Raw genomic sequence first — 20,521 nt, 5'->3', positions numbered from 1 at the left:
CTTTAAACATTATGGTGTGTGTGTGTGTGTGCACTTAAAATTTTTGACCTGGAGGGAAGTAGCGAGGAACAAATTGAGCTAAGGCTTCGATTACAAAGAACTTGAATTATAAATATTGGATATTAAGTATCATTGAATATACGTAGCTTGGGGGTGAATTTGTTCTGAATTTTTGGGAGGTGGGCAGGAGGTGGGAGGCTTTGTGTTTATGAGTGTATGCATTTTAAAGTAAAGATTACCTTTAAGAATGTATTCATTCATTAAAAAATTTACGTTTTAAGGTTTCTTATTTACAAAAAGATTTTTTTAAGGTCATTCTTTTCCTGTTGAAAAACAGTCATCATGGTCTTCAGGTGGTGAAAAATTAAATAGTAATTGTAAATAACAAGTTATTTTGTCAAAACAAACAGAGTGTTGATTAAGATGAACATAAATCCAGTAACAGAAAAGTCCACCCAAAATAAAGATGAACTGATAGATATGCTCTGTTTTAGGAAACTGAATCATTGGCACGAAAATTAGAAACAAAGACATAGCTATAGTTCCAAATACAAATGGTAAAGGCACCTGAAAGTAAAAAGAAAATTAAAATTAGTGATAACTTTGTCCTCAAAAGTTTCTATAGACAACATAAGAACATTACAAATGTTCCCAGACAACAGGGAGATAACTGCAGATATATTTTCAGATATATTTGAAGGGACAGTCTCATGATTACATTATAGAAAATAAGTTAATTGCAGACTAAACAATTGTAAAAAAGTGGAACTGTACTTATTTATTTATCCACTCACTGTACAGTTTTCATGAATTCCTCCTGTATTCATCAGATTGTGTCATTAATTTACTAAAATCAGTGCTTTATTTTCAAGTACAGGAGAAAAAGATATATTATTATATATCGTTATCATGAATTAAAAGTTGACTATGACATTCCAGTATTAGCCATTGAGGCATTGTCACATTTGGGAATTAAGAAACTCAGCTAAATCATAACTATAATATTTGCTCATAATGATTCTTTAAAGGAGCATGTACATATTTTTCCTAGAATAGCACTATCAAGTACAGAAAACAGCAGAAACATTAGTCAGAAAAATCTAGTTTGAAATGCAAGGATTACTATTTTAATTTTTTGTTTCTTCAAGAAATACTCACTGAATTGCTTCTATGTGCCACTTACTGTGATAGGTATTTAGGACAGATAAAGAAGATTCCTTTCCAGAGAGCTCAGTGCCACTGCTCAGCTATATAATCTTAGTCTGCTTAATTGGCCTGATCCTCAGATTCTTCATTTGCAAAATGGCATTTCATCTAATGCTGATCTTTTAAAGTATTTGTGAGAATTGCATACTGTACACTTCAGTAGAATGTGCTCAACAAAATGGCATTTCTTAATTAACTTTTTAACAGTTGTTTGTATACTACATTTCTTACTCTGCTAGAAGGCCAATAAGATCCTTGATGGAAAGATTGATCCTTTTTTCTCTGAGCTGCCTAAAAGAGTGCTTGAAAGCAGGTACTTGCTGCATATTTGTTGAATAAATGGATAACTCAAATCCAAGATATTATCATTAACTTTTTTCAACCTGGTGCATGGCTAAAGAGAAGGCCATTTTGGGGGGAAGAAAGTGGAAGATGTTTTGAGCTAGTGTTTCATAAAATAGGGTCAATGGGCCTCTCTGCATTAAGAATCCACAAGATAATTGAAACACACAGATTCCTATGGTCCAATTGAGGCCTGAATTAGAACCCCTAGGTTTGAGCCTGGAAATTCGGATTTTAACAAGCACACTCAAGTGGTTATTATGGTCACTAGCATGAAATATGGGACTCTCATTTTACTTTCCACATCAACCCTGTAACCGGGGAGTATCTTGAATGGGCCACCTTGGTTATATTTATAATATGATTAAGGAATAAAACAGACTATGGAAACTCCTAGGATTTACATTATAGCAAGGTATGGCTTCCATTTTACCAAGTTAAAATAAGTAAAACTAAGAGAGAGAAACGAGGGAAATAAAGAAACACAGATAAAGAATAAATTTGGCTTACAAAATGCATGCCACAAAGCTGTATATAGATAGATTCTGAAAGCAGGCCACCATAAGGTGTAAGCAAATCAATTCTTTATAAGAGACCAAGTATTCCTGCTGCTGAGATCAGGGAAAATTTCCCCAGTGGGTCCTTTCCAAAATAAAATACTCATCACTGTAATAAATATAACAAAAATTTGGGTTCCAGAAACAAAATGCCTGGCTACAATTTCAGCCTTACTCCATTCAGCTAGGGTAATTAACTTAATCTCTGAGCCCTAGAATGCTCTTGAGTAAAGCAGGGTTATTGAGGGAATCTGTGCCAGTTGTTTGGCCTGAATCTATTCATGCCTCCTTTTCATTCATTTTCTACAATGAAGTCAGAATGGTCTTTTCAAATGAGAGTCTGGTTTTGTTTTTGCTGCATGTGATTGCTTAGGTAGTCCACTACACTCACAAGTGTATCCAGCTTGGAGGGCAAATGGGGACTGATATCTAGTTTGTGCTCCACTCACCAGGCTTTGCGCCTGGGCATGGGGTTGTGTCTGCCTAGTGAAGGGGGTGCTTTTAAAAATATTTTGTACGAAGATGCTCTAAGAGCCCACAATAGCCTTGTTAAGAAATATCGCGAGAATAGTGATTCATCTTGTTAGTTAAGTTCAGGTCCGAAATTTATTATCACCCAGACTGAGGCTTTGACTAACATCTTGTAGAAACTGAAGACACTATAAAGGACATCATCAAAAAAAGACAGCTACATGATCTGTGATGGGCTGTCAGCTGAACAGATGCTTTTGAGCAGGGCTAATATTCTCCCCCCAAACTATTATTGCCTAGCTCCTGAAACATGAGACACCTACAATTTTGCCTCTATTTATTTGCAAAATTAAAAGTGTTAATCTTTGTTTCTATTGGTAATCTCTGTTCTAAAATTTAAAAAGTTTATTAATAGTGTTAACCATCTTAAAATTCATAGAGAGATTACTACAATTAAATCCTAAGTTAATTCACTGTACTCCATTTCATGATTTTTAAATTGCATTTTAAACTTTCTACGACTAGCTTTTACATGGGATTTAGGAGGTGCTTGTTGTGCTCAATGGATATTGAATAGAATCCATTTTTCTATCAAGCATGAAATAGGCATCTAAGTCAGGCAGAGGGCAGACAGTTGGCATTGTGGGGTAGGCAGAGAGGATAATGTCTATTTTGGAAATGGTAAGTTGTTTACAAAGGCTGATTTGTAGTAAGTGTGTGTGTGCAAAAAAAAGAATGCAAAAAATGAGGATAGAAAGTTGGGCTTGTATTAGATCTTGGAGAACCTGCTGTGGCCAGCTGAGAAGCTGATATTTGGTCTGAAGGAAGGTGATGGCTGATGGTATAGTGGTTGCAGCAGGTGTGTGAGGCATTGGGAGGAGATGCAAGAAAACAAGACAGTAGAGTAATTAAGCAGGGTTTGTGTTTTATAAAGTTATCTCTAGAAACTGAGTGGAGGCTGCATTGGAGGGAGGAGTTTAGAGGTGAGTGTATAAATTAGGAGGTTGTTGTAGTAAACCAGGTAAGAAAAATGAGGGTCCAGACCAAGGCAAAAGGAGTAGGAGTGATGAGGGGAAATATATGAAGAGATGTTAATGAGGTACATTTTTACAGGAATTGCCAACTGGTTTGGAGATGGGGTATAAGGCAAACTATAGTTCCTCCCCTCATTTTAATAATTAAAAAAATCTCCTTTAGTGTGTTACAGTATTCATGTGAGACCGAATTTGTGGGAAGGTATGATGGTAACACGTTTTTGTTTACTTTTTGCAATTTTTATTTGTCTTTTTCTTTTATAATCATTATAACATTTTTATGCCAGTCTCCAAGAAGGTGTGTAAAGCCACCTTTCAACTTTTTGAACCATGTAAAAATATGTTTTGCAAAATAAAATTCAAAGCTTCTTATTTTTGTAAAAGCTTCAAATACAGATGGTAGAGCATACTTGCAGTTTAATGCTGCAGGAACATCAGATTGTCCCTCTTTGTGACCTCTGACCTTGAAAAGTATTCATTCCAGGGCAATTCTAGCCACTAGAGTGCTGCAGTGTCTGGCTTATAGTCACAGCTCTGCTCTCCAACCACACACTGTGTTTGTATCTAACCATGTATCTCTGTGTTTATCTGTATTTCCAATACTTTTGCAGTTTGTGTGTTCATTGGTGTATTATTTAAAATTTATCCAGAATATTTGAAGAGTTAGTTGTTCTCAGTGAATAAATTTTCCAGATAACTGAACTTCTCTTCTTTCAACAGTAACTATTTTTTAAAGAATTAAATTTTGGTGGAATTTTAAAACTTTATTTTAAATACTACCTTGTCTTTAAAAAGTAAACTAGTTATAGTTTGACACTTTCTTAAAGACCTGGAGTGGTCATAAAAATTCATTACTTGATTCTGTGGGAATATAATTCTTTGGTATTGAAAAAGTGATATATTTTTTCTAATCGTAAGTACAACACACATTATGGAAAACATGAAAATCATAAAAAAGGAAACAAAAACTACTTGTAATTTTACCATTCTGACAGCATCATTTGCTATTAACCTATTGGTGTATCTTCAGTCATGTCTATGTGATATATTATATGACTGTGTGTATTAATAAGATTTATTATTTGATATATATTTCTTAATATATATTTTTACTGTTACTTGCATTGATAATAATCCCTCCTTAGAGGTGGTGATGCTTTACTTTGGTTTGTTTGCATGAGGAATTTTAGTATGGTAGTTGAGAATATGGGTTCTAGGGTCAGACAGCCTGGGTTTGAATCCTGTTTTTGTCAATGACTAGCTAAGTAACTTTGAATACCATATTAAGCAGAAATGGGAGGAATAAGTTTTTGAAGACTGGATTTTGCACCTTATTGTACACATTTACAACCCATTATTAGCAAAAACCTGGACAAGAAGCAATCTTTTATAATGAAAAGAGCATGACCGAGATCTGGTTTTGAATCTTTACTCTGTCCATATGGAGCTGTATGACAATGAGTAAATCCTTAACTTCTCTGAGCTATAGTTTCCTCATCTAAAAAATGAAGATGATATTGCCTATTTCAAACAGTTATTTTGATGATGGGTATTTGGTTGTACCCTAAAAGGTGGAACAGCTAAGCAAAGTATTTCTTCCTTGCTTTCTTGCCTTGCTTGCTCATGTTTCTCCTTGGGTTCTTTGTAAAGATCAGAGCATAAACACATTATGTTTATATTACTATGAGTGTATCAAACAAATATACGGTATACAACAGTCCCTGTGCTTGCTCATGTTTCTCCTTGGGTTCTTTGTAAAGATCAGAGCATAAACACATTATGTTTAAATTACTATGAGTGTATCAAACAAATATACGGTATACAACAGTCCCTGTTTATTCAGGGTAGGTAGAAGTGACTGTTTCCTCCTTGTTTATACACATTCATACCTGAAGAGATGATTTCCTTGGGGGTCAAAACTGCCAGGTAGGATATATTCACCAATAAGTAAATCACAGTCACCCCAGAAATGGTAGTAATCAGAGATTTGGGAATATTTTTAGCAGGGTTTTTATCTCTCCTATAAAATGCAAATAAACTCATCAGAAAAAGGACACAAAATTGTAGAATTATTGACGAGTTCTTTGTAATAAAAAGAAGGAGAAAGTATTATTCAGGTCTCTGTTGCTCCCTCATCTGTTTGGGCTGATTCTGTTTTGTTCCTATATAAATTTTTTCCTGAAAGCTTGCATTTTTTACCAAAGTGCTAAAAGTCAAATTATTCCAATGATTTCATGATTCTAGGTTTATAGTGATGGAAAAGATTATTTGGTAAACAGCATGCCTTTTCAGACCACCTAGATATGTAATTTCACCCTTTTGTCTGACTAAGCAGTGGTTTGTCATCATCTTCTCTTTCTCCCAAGCAAACTCAGCTCTGAGGAAATTCCTTTCTCATCTTTCTTCGCAGAAATGAACTCTTCCTTTGTCACTTTGAAAGGATTTCTGCAGGCTTATATCAATATGAGGCCTAAAAAAGCACTCATATTTCTCTGACACAATGCACCGTGCAGTGAGAAAAACATCTCACCTCGGCTAATCTCCTATATTAAAATGACCACAGAGTCATTATAAGTAAGAAAAGTAGGAATGGAATGCAGGATCATATGGGATATGAATAAAACAACCATAGGAAATCAATTTAGAGTCCAATCAGGCAGTAAAAAGATTGAATCCATTCAAGTAGTGAAGAAAATTATTTGTAAGCCATGCAGAAGCAAAGAATTCTGTCAACCCAAAATCTGATTGGAGAAGGAATCAGGAAATGTATATATAAAATCAATTTCAGTTGATATGTGAGGTATTATGGTACCCTGTTGCTATAGCAATTCATTGTATGAATATGTTACAGCCTGTGCATATGTGATTTGGTGGTTTCTTCTGAGAAGCATGAAGTGCTCAGGTCACATGTCCTGGTTTTGAATCTTGGAAGTGTAAGTGACTACATCACAGTCTGAGATCTTCCACCTAGTGGCTTCAATCCCTGATATAGTGACTGGGATCCTGGTGGGTAAATGACTTATGACATAGGAAAGTGTAAGAGTCACTGATTGAGAGCCTAGATCCCCTCAACTGGCAGATGCTTCCTTCCATCGGCTTCTGTGAGTAATGGCTACTAATACTTCACACAGCTGAATGCATCTCCTAAGAATTGCCCTTGGTCCTTGGATGGATGAATGGGGAGGGGGAAGCTACTTTACATGGAGATGTCTGGAAGTTTGCATCCTTCCCTCAGAGGCAGCCCACAGCCATTTATTGACTGATATAAGGTATAAAAGCCAAACCGTAATGCCTCTAGTTGGGAACATTTTGTACTATTTTGTATTATTCCTACTCTAACAGTGCTGTTCAAAAGAAATACGATGTGAGCCACATATTTAATTTTAATATTTCTAGTGATTACATAAAAACAAACAGGAGAAATATGTCATAATAATAAATTTTATTTAACCCAGTATATCCAAGATGTTATCATTGCAACATGTAACATTTGCAAAAAATTATTAATGAGCTATTTGGCATTGTTATGTTCATTCAGGATTTTGATTTTCCATGTACATTTTATACCTATAGAACATCTCAATTTGACTAGCCACACTTCAAGTGCTCAAGAGCCACATGTGGCTAGTGGTTACCAGGTTGGACAATGCAGCTCTAGCATATCCCATATTATCTGGCTGAGGCTAGATTTCAGCTGAAGCCACATCTTTGCTCATCTCCTCCTCCTACTGTGTCCTGCATCTTCCATTTCTCACGTCAAGAGCCACATGTGGCTAGTGGTTACCAGGTTGGACAATGCAGCTCTAGCATATCCCATAGGATCTGGCTGAGGCTAGATTTCAGCTGAAGCCACATCTTTGCTCATCTCCTCCTCCTACTGTGTCCTGCATCTTCCATTTCTCACAGGTATCTCTGGAGAGACACTAAATCACTTGCACAAGAATCTCCAACTCAAGCTCGCTTCTAGGAAACCCAGTATAAGATGGGAATGTTTAAAATTCAGTACAACAATGATCAGGTATATCAAGACCCATGATATTATTTATTTTCTACTAAATTGTACAATTTGTGCCAGTTATTTAAAGTGTTCATAATATTTATGAGAATTGGGCATGTTAGATAATCCAGAAAGATCAGCCTTGTTACTGAAAAAGTGAAATTTAAAATGAATTTTTAGTTGTGTGATTTTAAGTTGGTAAGTATGGGAAACCTCAAGTTTATAAACAGTAGTTGAATGTTCAAGAGAATTTGAAATTCATTATATTTGAGACAAAAATTTAGAATTACTGGACAGCCATAGAAAAGTTTTGCAAGTCAGACATTTAAAGTACTTAAAAACCAAATACATTTTATAATACAGCTAAAAAGATTTAAGGAACGAATTGTTTATAAATTGTGGATGAGGTCTTACTTTTTAGTGAAATTTAATATTTTCAATTTATTAATCAACCATTTGGAGTGTTTTTTTCTCTCTCTCATTGTGGCTTCTCCCACCTTCATGCACTCTGTAGGTTTCTCTCCTCTTCCCCTGAGCTCTAGCGGCCTCAGCTTGGTTGTCGTTGCTTTTTTATAGTTGCAAATTTGTTGGTTTGTGGAAGAGAGTGACACTGGGGACTGTCTATTCCTCCATCTTGACCAGATGTCTAACATAATCTGTTATAACTATAACATGTTTTTTGTAAGCTTGATGGTAACCATAACACAAAAACTTATAAAAGGCTTACTAAAAATAAATAGCAAGAAATCAAAATATACTGCTAAATAAGATTACTCAATGACAAAGGAAGATAGTAAGAGTGGAAAAAAAGGAAAAAAGGATCTACAAGACAATCAGAAAAAAATGTAGCAAAATGGCAGTAACAAGTCTCTATGTATCAATAATAACTCTAAATGTAAACAAATTAAATGACCCAATTAAAAGACACAGAGTCACTCAATGGACTGTAAAACAAGAGCCAACAATATGCTGCCTACAAGAAACTCACTTCACCTGTAAAGACACACATTGACTGAAAGTGAAGGGATGGAAAAGATATTTCATGCAAATGGAAACAACTAATAACAGAAGTAACTATACTTACATCAGATAAAATAGACTTCAATCCAAGAAAAGTAAAAAAAAAGATAAGGAAGGTCATTATATAATGATAAAAGGATCAATTCAATGAGAGAAAGTAACAATTCTAGATATATATGCACCCAATTCTGGAGCACCCAGTTATATAAAGCAATTACTATTAGACCTGATGGGAGAAATAGACTCCAACACAATAGTTGGGGACTTTAACACACCCTTTCAGCAAAGGACAGATCATTGAAACAGAAAATTAAACTGGAAGCATCAGAATCTCTACTCTAGTTTGATTGGACCTAATGGACTTATATAGAACATTTCATCCAATAGCAGCAGAATATACATTCTTTTCAGCAGCATATAGAACATTCTCTAAAATAGGCCGTATGTTAAGTCACAAAACAAGTCTCAGTAAATTTAAAATAACTGAAATCATACCAACTACCTTGTCCTACCACAATGGGATAAAACTAGAAATCAACAACAAAAGGGATACTAGAAACTGTACACATAACTAGAAATTAAGCAACATGCTACTAAACAATGAAAGGGTCAAAGAAGAACTCAAAAAGGAAATTAAAAAATTCCTGGAGATAAATGAAAATGAAAACGCAACATAATAGAACCTATTGTATACAGCAAAAGCAGGCCTAAGATGAAAGTTTACATCAATAAATGTCTACATCAAACAAGAATAAAGACTTCAAATAAACAACCTAACGTTACACCTTAAGGAACTAGAGAAACAAGAACAAACTAAACCCCAAATCAGTAGAAGGAGAGAAATAACAAAGATCAGAGCAGGAATAAATGAATTAAAGATTTAAAACAATCCAAAAGATCAATGAAACAAATAATTTGTTTTCTTTGAGAAGATAAACAAAATTGGTAAACCTTTAGCTAGACTAACAAAGAAAAAAAGAGAGAAGACCCAAATAAATAAAATTAGAAATGAAAATGGAAACATTACAACTGATACTACAGAAATACAAAGGATCATAAGAGACTACTATGAACAACCATGTGAGAACAAACTGGAAAACCTGGAAGAAATGGATAAACTCCTGGGCACATACAATTTACCAAGGTTTAATCATGAGGAATTACAAAATCTAAACAGACCAATAATAAGTAATGAGATTGAAGCAGTAACAGAAAGTCCTCCAACAAAGAAAACCCCAGGACAAGATGGTATTGCTGCCATATTTTGCCAAGCATTTAAAGAAATAATACCAATTCTTCTCAAACTCTTCCAGAAAGTTGAAGAGGAGGAAATATTTCCAAACCCGTTCTCTGAGGCCAACATTAACCTCACACCAAAACTGGAAAAAGATACAACAAAAAAAGAAAACTACAGACCAGTATCCCTAATGAGCACAGATGCAAAGATCCTTAATAAAATAGTAGGAAACAGAATCCAACAGTATATTGAAAAGATCATTCACCATGATCAAGTGGAATTCATCCTAGGGATGCAAGAATGGTTTGACATACACAAAGCAATAAATATGACACATCACATAAACAGAATGAAGAAAAATATATGGTCATTTCAATAAATGCAGAAAAAGCATTTGATAAAATGAGCACCCCTTCATGAAAACATTCAACAAATTAGGTGTAAAAGGAATGTACCTCAACAAAATAAAGGCCATGTACAACAAACCCATAGCTAATATCATACTGAACTGACAGAAATTTAAGGTTTTTCTTCTAAGATCATAGACCAATACAAGGATGCCCACTTTCTCTACTCTTACTCAACGTAGTACTAGAAGTTCTAGCCAGCACCAGAAAAGGCAAGAGAAAGCAATAAAGGGCATCCAAACCAGAAAGGAAGAAGACAAACTATCCCTACTTGCTGATGACATGTTCATGTACATAGAAAACCCTAAAAGCTTCACCAAAAAATTACTAGGATTAATAAATGAATTGAGTATAGTGGCAGGATACAAAATCAATACACAGAAGTCAATAGCATTTCTATATGCCAATTATGAAATAGATGAAAAAGAAATCAAGAAAGTAATCCCATTTACAATAACTACCCCCCCCAAAAAAAAATAAAGAAAAGAAAAACAGAGAAAACAGATTATGAAATAGATGAAAAAGAAATCAAGAAAGTAATCCCATTTACAATAACTACCCCCCCCCAAAAAAAAAAATAAAGAAAAGAAAAACAGAGAAAACAGAAAAAAAAGAAATACCTAGGAGTAAATTAAAGCACAGAGGTGAAAGACATCTACTATGAAAACTATAAAACATTGCTGAAAAAAATTGAAGAGGACATAATAAACGGAAAGATATCTAATGTTCATGGGTTGGAAGAATTAACATCATCACAATATCCATATTACCCAAAGCAATCTACACATTCAATGCAATCCCTATCCAAATACCAATGACAATCTTCACAGAAACAGAAAAGTGATCTTAAAATTTATATGGAACCACAAAAACCCCATACAACTAAAGCAAGCTTGAACAAAAAACGAAGTTGGAGGCATCACACTTCCTGATATCAAAATATACTGTAAAGCTATAGCAAACAAAACAGCATGCTACTGGCATAAAAACAGACAGATTGACCAATGGAACAGAATATAGTGCCCAGAAACAAATCCACACACCTAACAGCCAAATGATTTTCAACAAAAGTGCCCAGAATATAGATTAGTGAAAGGACAGCCATTTCACTAAATGGTGCTGGGAAAACTGGATATCCACACGTGGAAGATTAAAACTTGACCCCTATCTCTAATCACAGAAATCAACTCAAAGTGGATTAAAGACCTAAATTTAAGACCCCAAACTATGAACCTACTAGAAGAAAATGTATGGGAAACACTACACAAAAATGGGAGTGGGCAGCACTCTGTTGAGTGATCCTACAAAAGCACTGACAGCTAAAGCAAAAATATCCAAATGGGACTACATCAAACTAAAAAGCTTGCACAGCAAGGGACACTACCAACAAAATGAAGAGATAACTTAATGAATGGGAGAAAGTGTTTGCAAACAACACGACTGACAAGAGGCTAACATGTAGAATACATAAAGAACTCAAACAACTCAACAGCTAAAAACTACATAACCCAATTAAAAAATAGGCAAATAATCTGAACAATCATTACTCAAAAGAAGAAAAACAAATGGCAGAATACATGAAAAAAAAGTTCAACATCACTATTTGTATTAGTCTGTTTTGTGTTGCTGTAACAGAAATACCTGAGACTGGGTAATTTATAAGGAAAAGATGTTTATTTGGCTTACAATTCTGGGACAGCTGCATCTGGGATGGGCTTCAGGCTGCTTCTACTCATGGTGGAAGGTGGCAGGCAGCTGGAGGGTACAGGCAGATCACATGGCAAAAGGAAGTGAGAGAGAGAGAGAGAGAGAAAGAGGGAGGAGGTGCCAGGGTCTTTTAAAAACCAGCTCTCATGGGAACTAATAGAGTGAGAACTCACTCACTACTCCTCCTCCCTCAGGGAGAGCATTAATCCATTCATGAGAGATCCACCCCCATGACTCAAACAGCTTCCAACACTGTCACATTGGGGATCAGATTTCTGCATGAGTTTTGGGGCGACAACACATTCAAACTTTATCACTAATCATCAGAAAAATGCAATTTAAAACCACAATAAGATATCTCACTGCAGTTAGAATGGCTATTATCAACTAGACAGAAAATAACAAATTCTGGCAAGGATGTGGAGAACAGGGAATTCACCTAATTCTTGGTGGGAATGTAAATTCGTACAGCTATTGTGGAAAACAGTATGGAGTTTCCTCCATACTGAACTTAAAATAGATTTATTCTATGACCTAGTGTGAAGAAAATGGAGTCAGTCTAGTCAAGCCTCCTCACCTCATATTCAGGTGGGTATGATTCAGCACATCTGTTGTAAACAAGTTACATAAGTGTAACTGCATGTGTGCTCATATACTCCCTGGCTCATTGCCACTATTGTATTCTTTTAGTATAAAAGGCAGTGGCTCTGAACTGCTGGCTGGTAGAGCTTGTGTCAGAATAAAGCATGTTTATTCTGTTACTGGCTGCCAGAATCTTTATTCAACTACCTGACTCACGACCTGGATCTGTGATTCAGCCTGACACCTAGCTATCCCATTACTGGTATATACCCAAAGGAAATGAAATCGATATATCAAAATGACACCTGTACTTTCATGTTCATTTCAGCACTATTCACAATAACCAAGAGATGGAATCAACCTAAATGCCCATCAACGGATGAATGGATAAATATGCTGTGCTATATAGACACAGTGGAATACCATTCAGCTATAAAAACAAATGATATCCTATCATTTGTAGCAACATGGTTGGAACTGGAAGCCATTATTTTAAGTGAAGTAGGTCAGACACAGGAAGACAAATATAGCATGATCTCACTCATATGTGGAATCTGAAAAAAAAAATATGGATGGTTCTCATATATGAAGAATGGTGACCAGAGGCTAGGGTGAGGTGCAGGAAGAGAAGTGGTGGACTAAAGTATACAAAACTGTGCTCTCTATGCTAAGTGAATCATAGTACAGTATATGCATGTATTGAAACGATACACTGTACCTCACAAAAATTTACAAATAAGTGTTAAAGAAAAAAATGAGTGTACCATTACTGGCACTAATCACAAAATAGGAGTGCCTTTCAACCCAATGTGACTGAGATGGTTGTGTTTGAGAGGTCTAGAAAAATTTTGTGAATCTATAAACTTTTTATTAGAGCCAAAGGTCGAAGCTTTCATTCAGAGGGTGATCATTCACTATCTTTGCTGAAAGAATAGCTTTTATCTTTATGAAGAACAAGTTCCTATCAGTGAGGATTTTTAAACACCAAAATGAGTTTTCAGTGGAAGAAAAAAAAAATCTTCTTTTAGTGAAAGTACTAAACTAAGGTTATGGTAGAGTTAAATTTTTAGGGAATAGTAAAGAAAGCACATACACAGGCATATACACAGGAGATAAAAAGTAACATTAAGATTTAACTGTAAAGAAATGAAACCATAAAAATAGTAGCAGAAAATATATATTTGTTATTTGATTAAGTCAGGAATATCCTTCCAGGATTGTAAGAAAAGGAAGTAACCCAAATTAAAAGATCAACAGATTTAAATAAGTAAAATTATATAACTTCTTTTCATTAAAATAGCTCACATAAAATTAAAAGGCAAATAATGAATTGGGAAAACTGTTTGTAATGCATGACAGCAAAGAGTAACATTTAATGAAGTTTTATTTACATTACGTAAGATTTTAGGTAGGATATAGAAACTTATGTCCAAAAGAATTAATCATCTGGCAATGAAAAATACCTAGAGAAGAGTTTTTTGTTTTGGTATGTGCAAGATTCTGAAGTAACTGCAAAATTCCAGAGAATTACAGACAGGAAGATGGAGCTTTTAAAACTGTTCAAAGATCTTCTTCCGAAAGAGTGGATAGAGCGTATGCTATATACTCTTTCCAGTACAAGTCCCTGGAAGTCATATATTGTAAAATATGCAAATCTACTCTCAAAAATAAAAAAAGAGGACCTTCAATGAAATCTATACATTACTGAGTCAAAAAAGCAAATAGCAGAAGTATACGTAAGTACAGGCTCATGTTTTACTTTGTGTTTTTAAATTTCCATATATGGTATATATACACAAGCATACATACGTATACAAATGTATATCATTTACGGTATACATTACTGAGTCAAAAAAGCAAATAGCAGAAGTATACGTAAGTACAGGCTCATGTTTTATTTTGTGTTTTTAAATTTCCATATATGGTATATATACACAAGCATACATACGTATACAAATGTATATCATTTACAGAAATTTAAAAACACAAAACAATTGCTGGCCATAATGCAGTATACTGGGACAACAAAAACAATCTATCTAATATAAAGCCTTTATGACTAGACATTTAAAAACATACTACTAAATAAAAGGAAATTACAAATGTAATTGAATAAGGAAATTAATTAATATAAACAATATGATCATTTCAATGGAGAACAAAAAGGTATTTGATAGTTTAGTAATTTTTCATGATTAAAAAAAGTCATAAGCTTGGAACAGAAGGAGCTATTTTAATTTAATAAAGGGCATCTTCAAAAAACCTACAGCAGTCTTACTTGGCATAACATTAAAAGTATTTCTGCTATTATCTAAAAATGATCCTCAGACCATGCACCATCATGATTGTAACTATATTAATCATCCTTAAACTTATTTCAAACTTCATTTAATCACAATAAAAGTCCCAACAGAAGCTTTTCTGAAACTCGAAGGTATCTCAAAATGTATATCATTTCAAAAATGATATTTTGAAGAACAAAGAGGGTGATTAGCCATATGAGATATATAAAAATATTATGAAACAATAATTATTATAAGTGTCATATTAATATAGACAAATCAATGGAAGAATCAAGATTCTAGAAATGAATCTTTGTAAATATAGAATTTAGTACAGCACTGCATAATGATGTTTCAGTCAACAATGGACTGCATATATGAGAGTGGTCCTGTAAGATGATACTGGCTATACCATGTGGCCCAGGTGTGTAGTAGGCTACACCATCTAGGTTTCTGTAAGCACGCTCTTTGATAGTTGCATAACTACAAAATCACCTAAAAACACATTTCTCAGAATGTATCCTTGTCGTTAAGCAAAGCATGACTGTATATGACACTGATGCCTTTTCAATCAATGGAAAAAGGATAAAGTATTTAATACATGGTAATGATTATTTGGCTACTTATTTGGAAAAAATGTAGTTAGATTTTTTCCCTCAAATCTCTTAGAAAACTAAATTTCAAATGGATAAAAAGCAAAAATGTAAAAGTCTAAAGCATAGGAATTATTAGAGAAAATATAGGAGTCTAAATTTTGACTTCGAAATAGGCATTTCTTAATAATATCTGCAAATCCAAAACAATAAAAGGACACTTTTGTAGATTTTCTAGTGTAGAATTAAAATTGTGGGTACTGAAAAAGATGCTATGGGCATAGTCAAAGAAAATCGATTGACTTGGAAAATATCTGAATATATTTTTTAAAAAAATTTCTGTACATCCAACTAAAAACCTTCTGCATAGTAAAGGAAACAATCAACAGAGTGAAAAGATAACCTATGGAATGGGAGAAAATACTTGCAACTAGTACAGCTCCAGGCTGTGATTTGTGAAACTCAGCCTTCACACATATCCGATATTTCTGTTCTGGACTCATGTGCCTTGTTACGGTCTGAGCTAGCTGCAAGGTGACTGCTGCAATAATTCATTTGTGCTAGGTAAATTAAAGCTTTATCGTTATTTGGAAAACCTTGATATTGGATTAAAAATTCATTAATTTCATTGCAAGAAATTTCAACATTACGTTTGTCAATTGAAAAATTAAAAAGTTAAAATTCTTAAAAATCATATCAGCTGTAAATTTTTAATAATCTATATGGGTGAGCAAAGTGCCTCATTGAACAGGACCATCAACAATTTTAGAAATTCGAGAATTGAGAATCTAAAAAAAAATCATCATTAAAGGTTTTCATAATATATCACAAAAATTTCAAGCATAAAATGGTGTTACATCTAGGAGAGCAAGCTCAAGTTTCTCATCAAAATGTTTGCAAAGATTTTGTTTGAAAGTTTTATACAAATTCAATATTTAGCATTATCCTTAACATTTTATGATTTATTTTCTTTTAATTTTATAAAGTAAATGAAATATAATGAATTATTTTCTGTTTAATCTTTCATTTACTCCAGAAAGTTGTGCAACTATTACCAATTCTCTTGGTACCATGACATCAGAGGGGGAAGCGTTGCCCCAGAGAAACAGCAGTGCATGAGCACAAGGCTCATGGTCATTGCACCACTCCCTGTAATTGAAAAAATAATCAGAAACACTTTGAGTGTTCACTAAAGTGAAATGCGGCAGTTAAAAGAATGAGGTCTTTTAGACCTACTGTGAAATCAAAATTAGGATGTGGCATTTTACTAATGCTGGTAAAATCTATACAAAACCATATAATATATTTTCTCAATGTAAATGAATGCATAGAAAATGGAGGGAAACCCACACCAAACTGCTGACTGTGGTTACTTCTGAGCAGGAGACAAGGTTTTGGGGGTAGTGGTGATATGAAGCATGATTGTTAAATCTGTGATTGTTTCATTTTTCTTTCTTTTTTGGGGGTGGGGGTGGTGGCTGGCCAGTACTGGATCCGAACCAGTGATCTTGGTGTTATAAGGCTGTGCTCTAACCAGCTGAGCTAACTGTTCAGCCCCATTTTTTACAAATAGATTATATTAATGTATTTCTTACATAATTAAAATTTAACTCAAAATGTCTCCCAAAACCCCTGCTAGAATCAAATTTGATACAATCTGACAGTACAGTGATCTTAATTTTCTTTTGAAAACTTTTAAAAATTCACAAGTTTTGTATAAGGAGCATGACCAGAAGAACACTAATTTCTACATATTCTATGAAAGTGATTATACGTGGAGGCTTCATGATGACCCTTTTGTACATAGCAGATTAGTTTTTTTTCCAAAAAACAAACAAATCAAGTATATCTTTCCCCATAGATTGTGATTAAAACTTTACGAATGCTACCAAAATTTTTCAGAAATGGATTTATCTGCTAAGTTGATCAGGATTGAAGAGCCAGAATATGCAAAAAATCCCTGGAGAAGGGCTTCAGCAACCTGTGAAGCATTAGGAAATTCAGCGTCCAAAGCATTCTCAAACCTAGCCAGGTTCTCCTTTTTCCCAGTCACCAACGGTGCAATCCCAGTTATGGAGATGAAACAAAGAACAGCCATCTTCACCAAAGTACTGATAGTCTGAAACCAAGCCACTGTTACCATCCCTTGAGCATTTAGAATTCCCAGTGACCACAACATAGTCAAAGCTAGACATTTCTTCGGTAGCTCTGGAGCTGGGCATCCGGCATAGAAAGGCCGAATTATATAGCTAGATATTAACAAGTTTAGAGCACCTATTCCTAAAGAAAAAGCAAATAATTTGATCCAAAGACTGAGGAAAGCAACAGAAGATCCAAGAGATCTTTTGAGGAAATAATAAGGTGCTCCACTTCTAGGGAAGGTGGTCCCTAGCTCTGCATGACAGAGAGCTGTGATCATATTCAGCAAGGCACAAGCAGCCCAAATACTCAGGGAGACAGGTATGTTCAGTGAGGAGTATTTCAACACCCCTTTAAGAGACACAAAGATTCCTGACCCTATCATGATACTAAGCAAGAAAATGTTTCCATGGAAGAATCCTATTTCTCTCGAGAGTTGCATGCTTTTTTGCCTTTTCCCATTTTTTTAAAAATACCGCAAAATAATTTCAAAATGTTATAGTGATTGCCAGTTTTTATACATTTCCCCTTTGATTCTGCAACATGCTCTCTTTTTGCCTTTTCCCATTTTTTTAAAAATACCGCAAAATAATTTCAAAATGTTATAGTGATTGCTAGTTTTTATACATTTCCCCTTTGATTCTGCAACATGCTCTCTTGATTCAATTGTTACTCTTAAATAAAAATTTTATTATCAAACAACTTTTAAAAAAATGATTAACTTGTGAATTATTTTAAGACTTTGTGACCTCTTTTAAGACTAAACTGTTTCTCATGTTAATTATTTAAAAATCTGCATATGCCTGGTGCTGGTTGTACAACATTATGGATGTAATTAATGCTGCTGAATTGTACACTTAAAAATGGTCAAAATGGATCCAGCTGACACTCTTAAAGGGAAAAAAATGGTCAAAATGGTGAATTTTGTGTTTTATATATTGTATCACAAATTAAAAAAAATTAATAATGTAGCATACCCCAAACCATTGAATTATACAGTTTAAGTGGGTGAATTGTATGGTATGCGAGTTATCTCAATAAATCTGTTCTTAAAAATTACATATTCCACTGAACCAGTTAATCACAGCTAATTAAGAAAGGAAGATTAAGGAAGCTTTGGGCAGAGAATTCTCCTTTGTAGACATAACATTAATATTATGTAACTTTGAGCTAATACTTTCTAAAATGTGTTCCAAAGGAAGAAAATGTAGTTTAAAGTAAAATATGTAAATTTTAGATTTAAGTGTACCAACATGCGACTTTCACATCTGTCAGTTACTAGGAGCATGATTTTCCATAAATTGTTTTATTTATTTGAAGAATCCATGTTTTCTCATTTGCTATAGGTCCCCCAAAAGTTCATGTGTTAAAAACTTGATCCCCATTGTAACAGTGTTAGGACGATGAGAAATCTGATTATAGTATTTGAAAGGTGGGCCTTTAAGAAGTGATTGGATTGTGAGGACCATGCTCTCATGATTAGATTAATCCTTTCATGGAGTAATGAGTTACCGTGGGTGTGGACGGGTGGCTTCATAAGTACAGCACATGAGAGAGCTCATGCCATTCTTGCCATGTGATACCCTGCATTGCTGTAGAGAGTCATCACCAAGAAGTTCTCACCAGATATGGCCCCTGGACCGTGGGCTTCCCAGCCTCCTAAACTATATGATTCAATTGTTACTCTTAAATAAAAATTTTATTATCAAACAACTTTTAAAAAAATGATTAACTTGTGAATTATTTTAAGACTTTGTGACCTCTTTTAAGACTAAACTGTTTCTCATGTTAATTATTTAAAAATCTGCATATGCCTGGTGCTGGTTGTACAACATTATGGATGTAATTAATGCTGCTGAATTGTACACTTAAAAATGGTCAAAATGGATCCAGCTGACACTCTTAAAGGGAAAAAAATGGTCAAAATGGTGAATTTTGTGTTTTATATATTGTATCACAAATTAAAAAAAATTAATAATGTAGCATACCCCAAACCATTGAATTATACAGTTTAAGTGGGTGAATTGTATGGTATGCGAGTTATCTCAATAAATCTGTTCTTAAAAATTACATATTCCACTGAACCAGTTAATCACAGCTAATTAAGAAAGGAAGATTAAGGAAGCTTTGGGCAGAGAATTCTCCTTTGTAGACATAACATTAATATTATGTAACTTTGAGCTAATACTTTCTAAAATGTGTTCCAAAGGAAGAAAATGTAGTTTAAAGTAAAATATGTAAATTTTAGATTTAAGTGTACCAACATGCGACTTTCACATCTGTCAGTTACTAGGAGCATGATTTTCCATAAATTGTTTTATTTATTTGAAGAATCCATGTTTTCTCATTTGCTATAGGTCCCCCAAAAGTTCATGTGTTAAAAACTTGATCCCCATTGTAACAGTGTTAGGACGATGAGAAATCTGATTATAGTATTTGAAAGGTGGGCCTTTAAGAAGTGATTGGATTGTGAGGACCATGCTCTCATGATTAGATTAATCCTTTCATGGAGTAATGAGTTACCGTGGGTGTGGACGGGTGGCTTCATAAGTACAGCACATGAGAGAGCTCATGCCATTCTTGCCATGTGATACCCTGCATTGCTGTAGAGAGTCATCACCAAGAAGTTCTCACTAGATATGGCCCCTGGACCGTGGGCTTCCCAGCCTCCTAAACTATCAGAAATGAATTTTGTTTTTATAAATTACCCAATTTCAGGTACTGTGTTTAAGCAGGAGAAAACAGCAATAGAGAAAATTGGTACTAAGAAGTGGGGTGTTGCTAATTATGAGTACCTGAAAATATGGAAGGTGCTTTGGAACTGGGTTATATGCAGAGGCTAGAAGAATTTGGAGGACCAGGCTAGAAAAAGCCTAGATTCTGGTAAAGGGAAAACAAGAAGACAAGAGGATCAGGTAAAGTTTGAAAGGTCATAGAGACTGGTTAA

At 34.4% G+C, this 20,521-nt stretch overlaps 1 protein-coding gene across 1 annotated transcript; it reads right to left on the bottom strand.

The window, feature by feature from the left end:
• Positions 1-312: 312 nt before the first annotated feature.
• Positions 313-18,016, bottom strand: LOC103604718 (solute carrier family 7 member 13-like). Its single transcript, XM_008589291.1, has 4 exons — positions 17,350-18,016; positions 5,500-5,631; positions 5,174-5,250; positions 313-567 (listed from the first exon to the last, which is right to left on the bottom strand). Exons 1-4 carry the CDS (start codon positions 18,014-18,016, stop codon positions 313-315), a joined length of 1,131 nt encoding a protein of 376 aa, XP_008587513.1.
• Positions 18,017-20,521: the final 2,505 nt, after the last annotated feature.

This window comes from Galeopterus variegatus, unplaced genomic scaffold (assembly GCF_000696425.1).
Source record: "Galeopterus variegatus unplaced genomic scaffold, G_variegatus-3.0.2 Scaffold5361, whole genome shotgun sequence".
Lineage (NCBI taxonomy): Eukaryota > Metazoa > Chordata > Mammalia > Dermoptera > Cynocephalidae > Galeopterus > Galeopterus variegatus.
The sequence above is the reverse complement of the archived record's forward strand: the minus strand, read 5'-3'. Positions and strand labels throughout refer to the sequence as shown.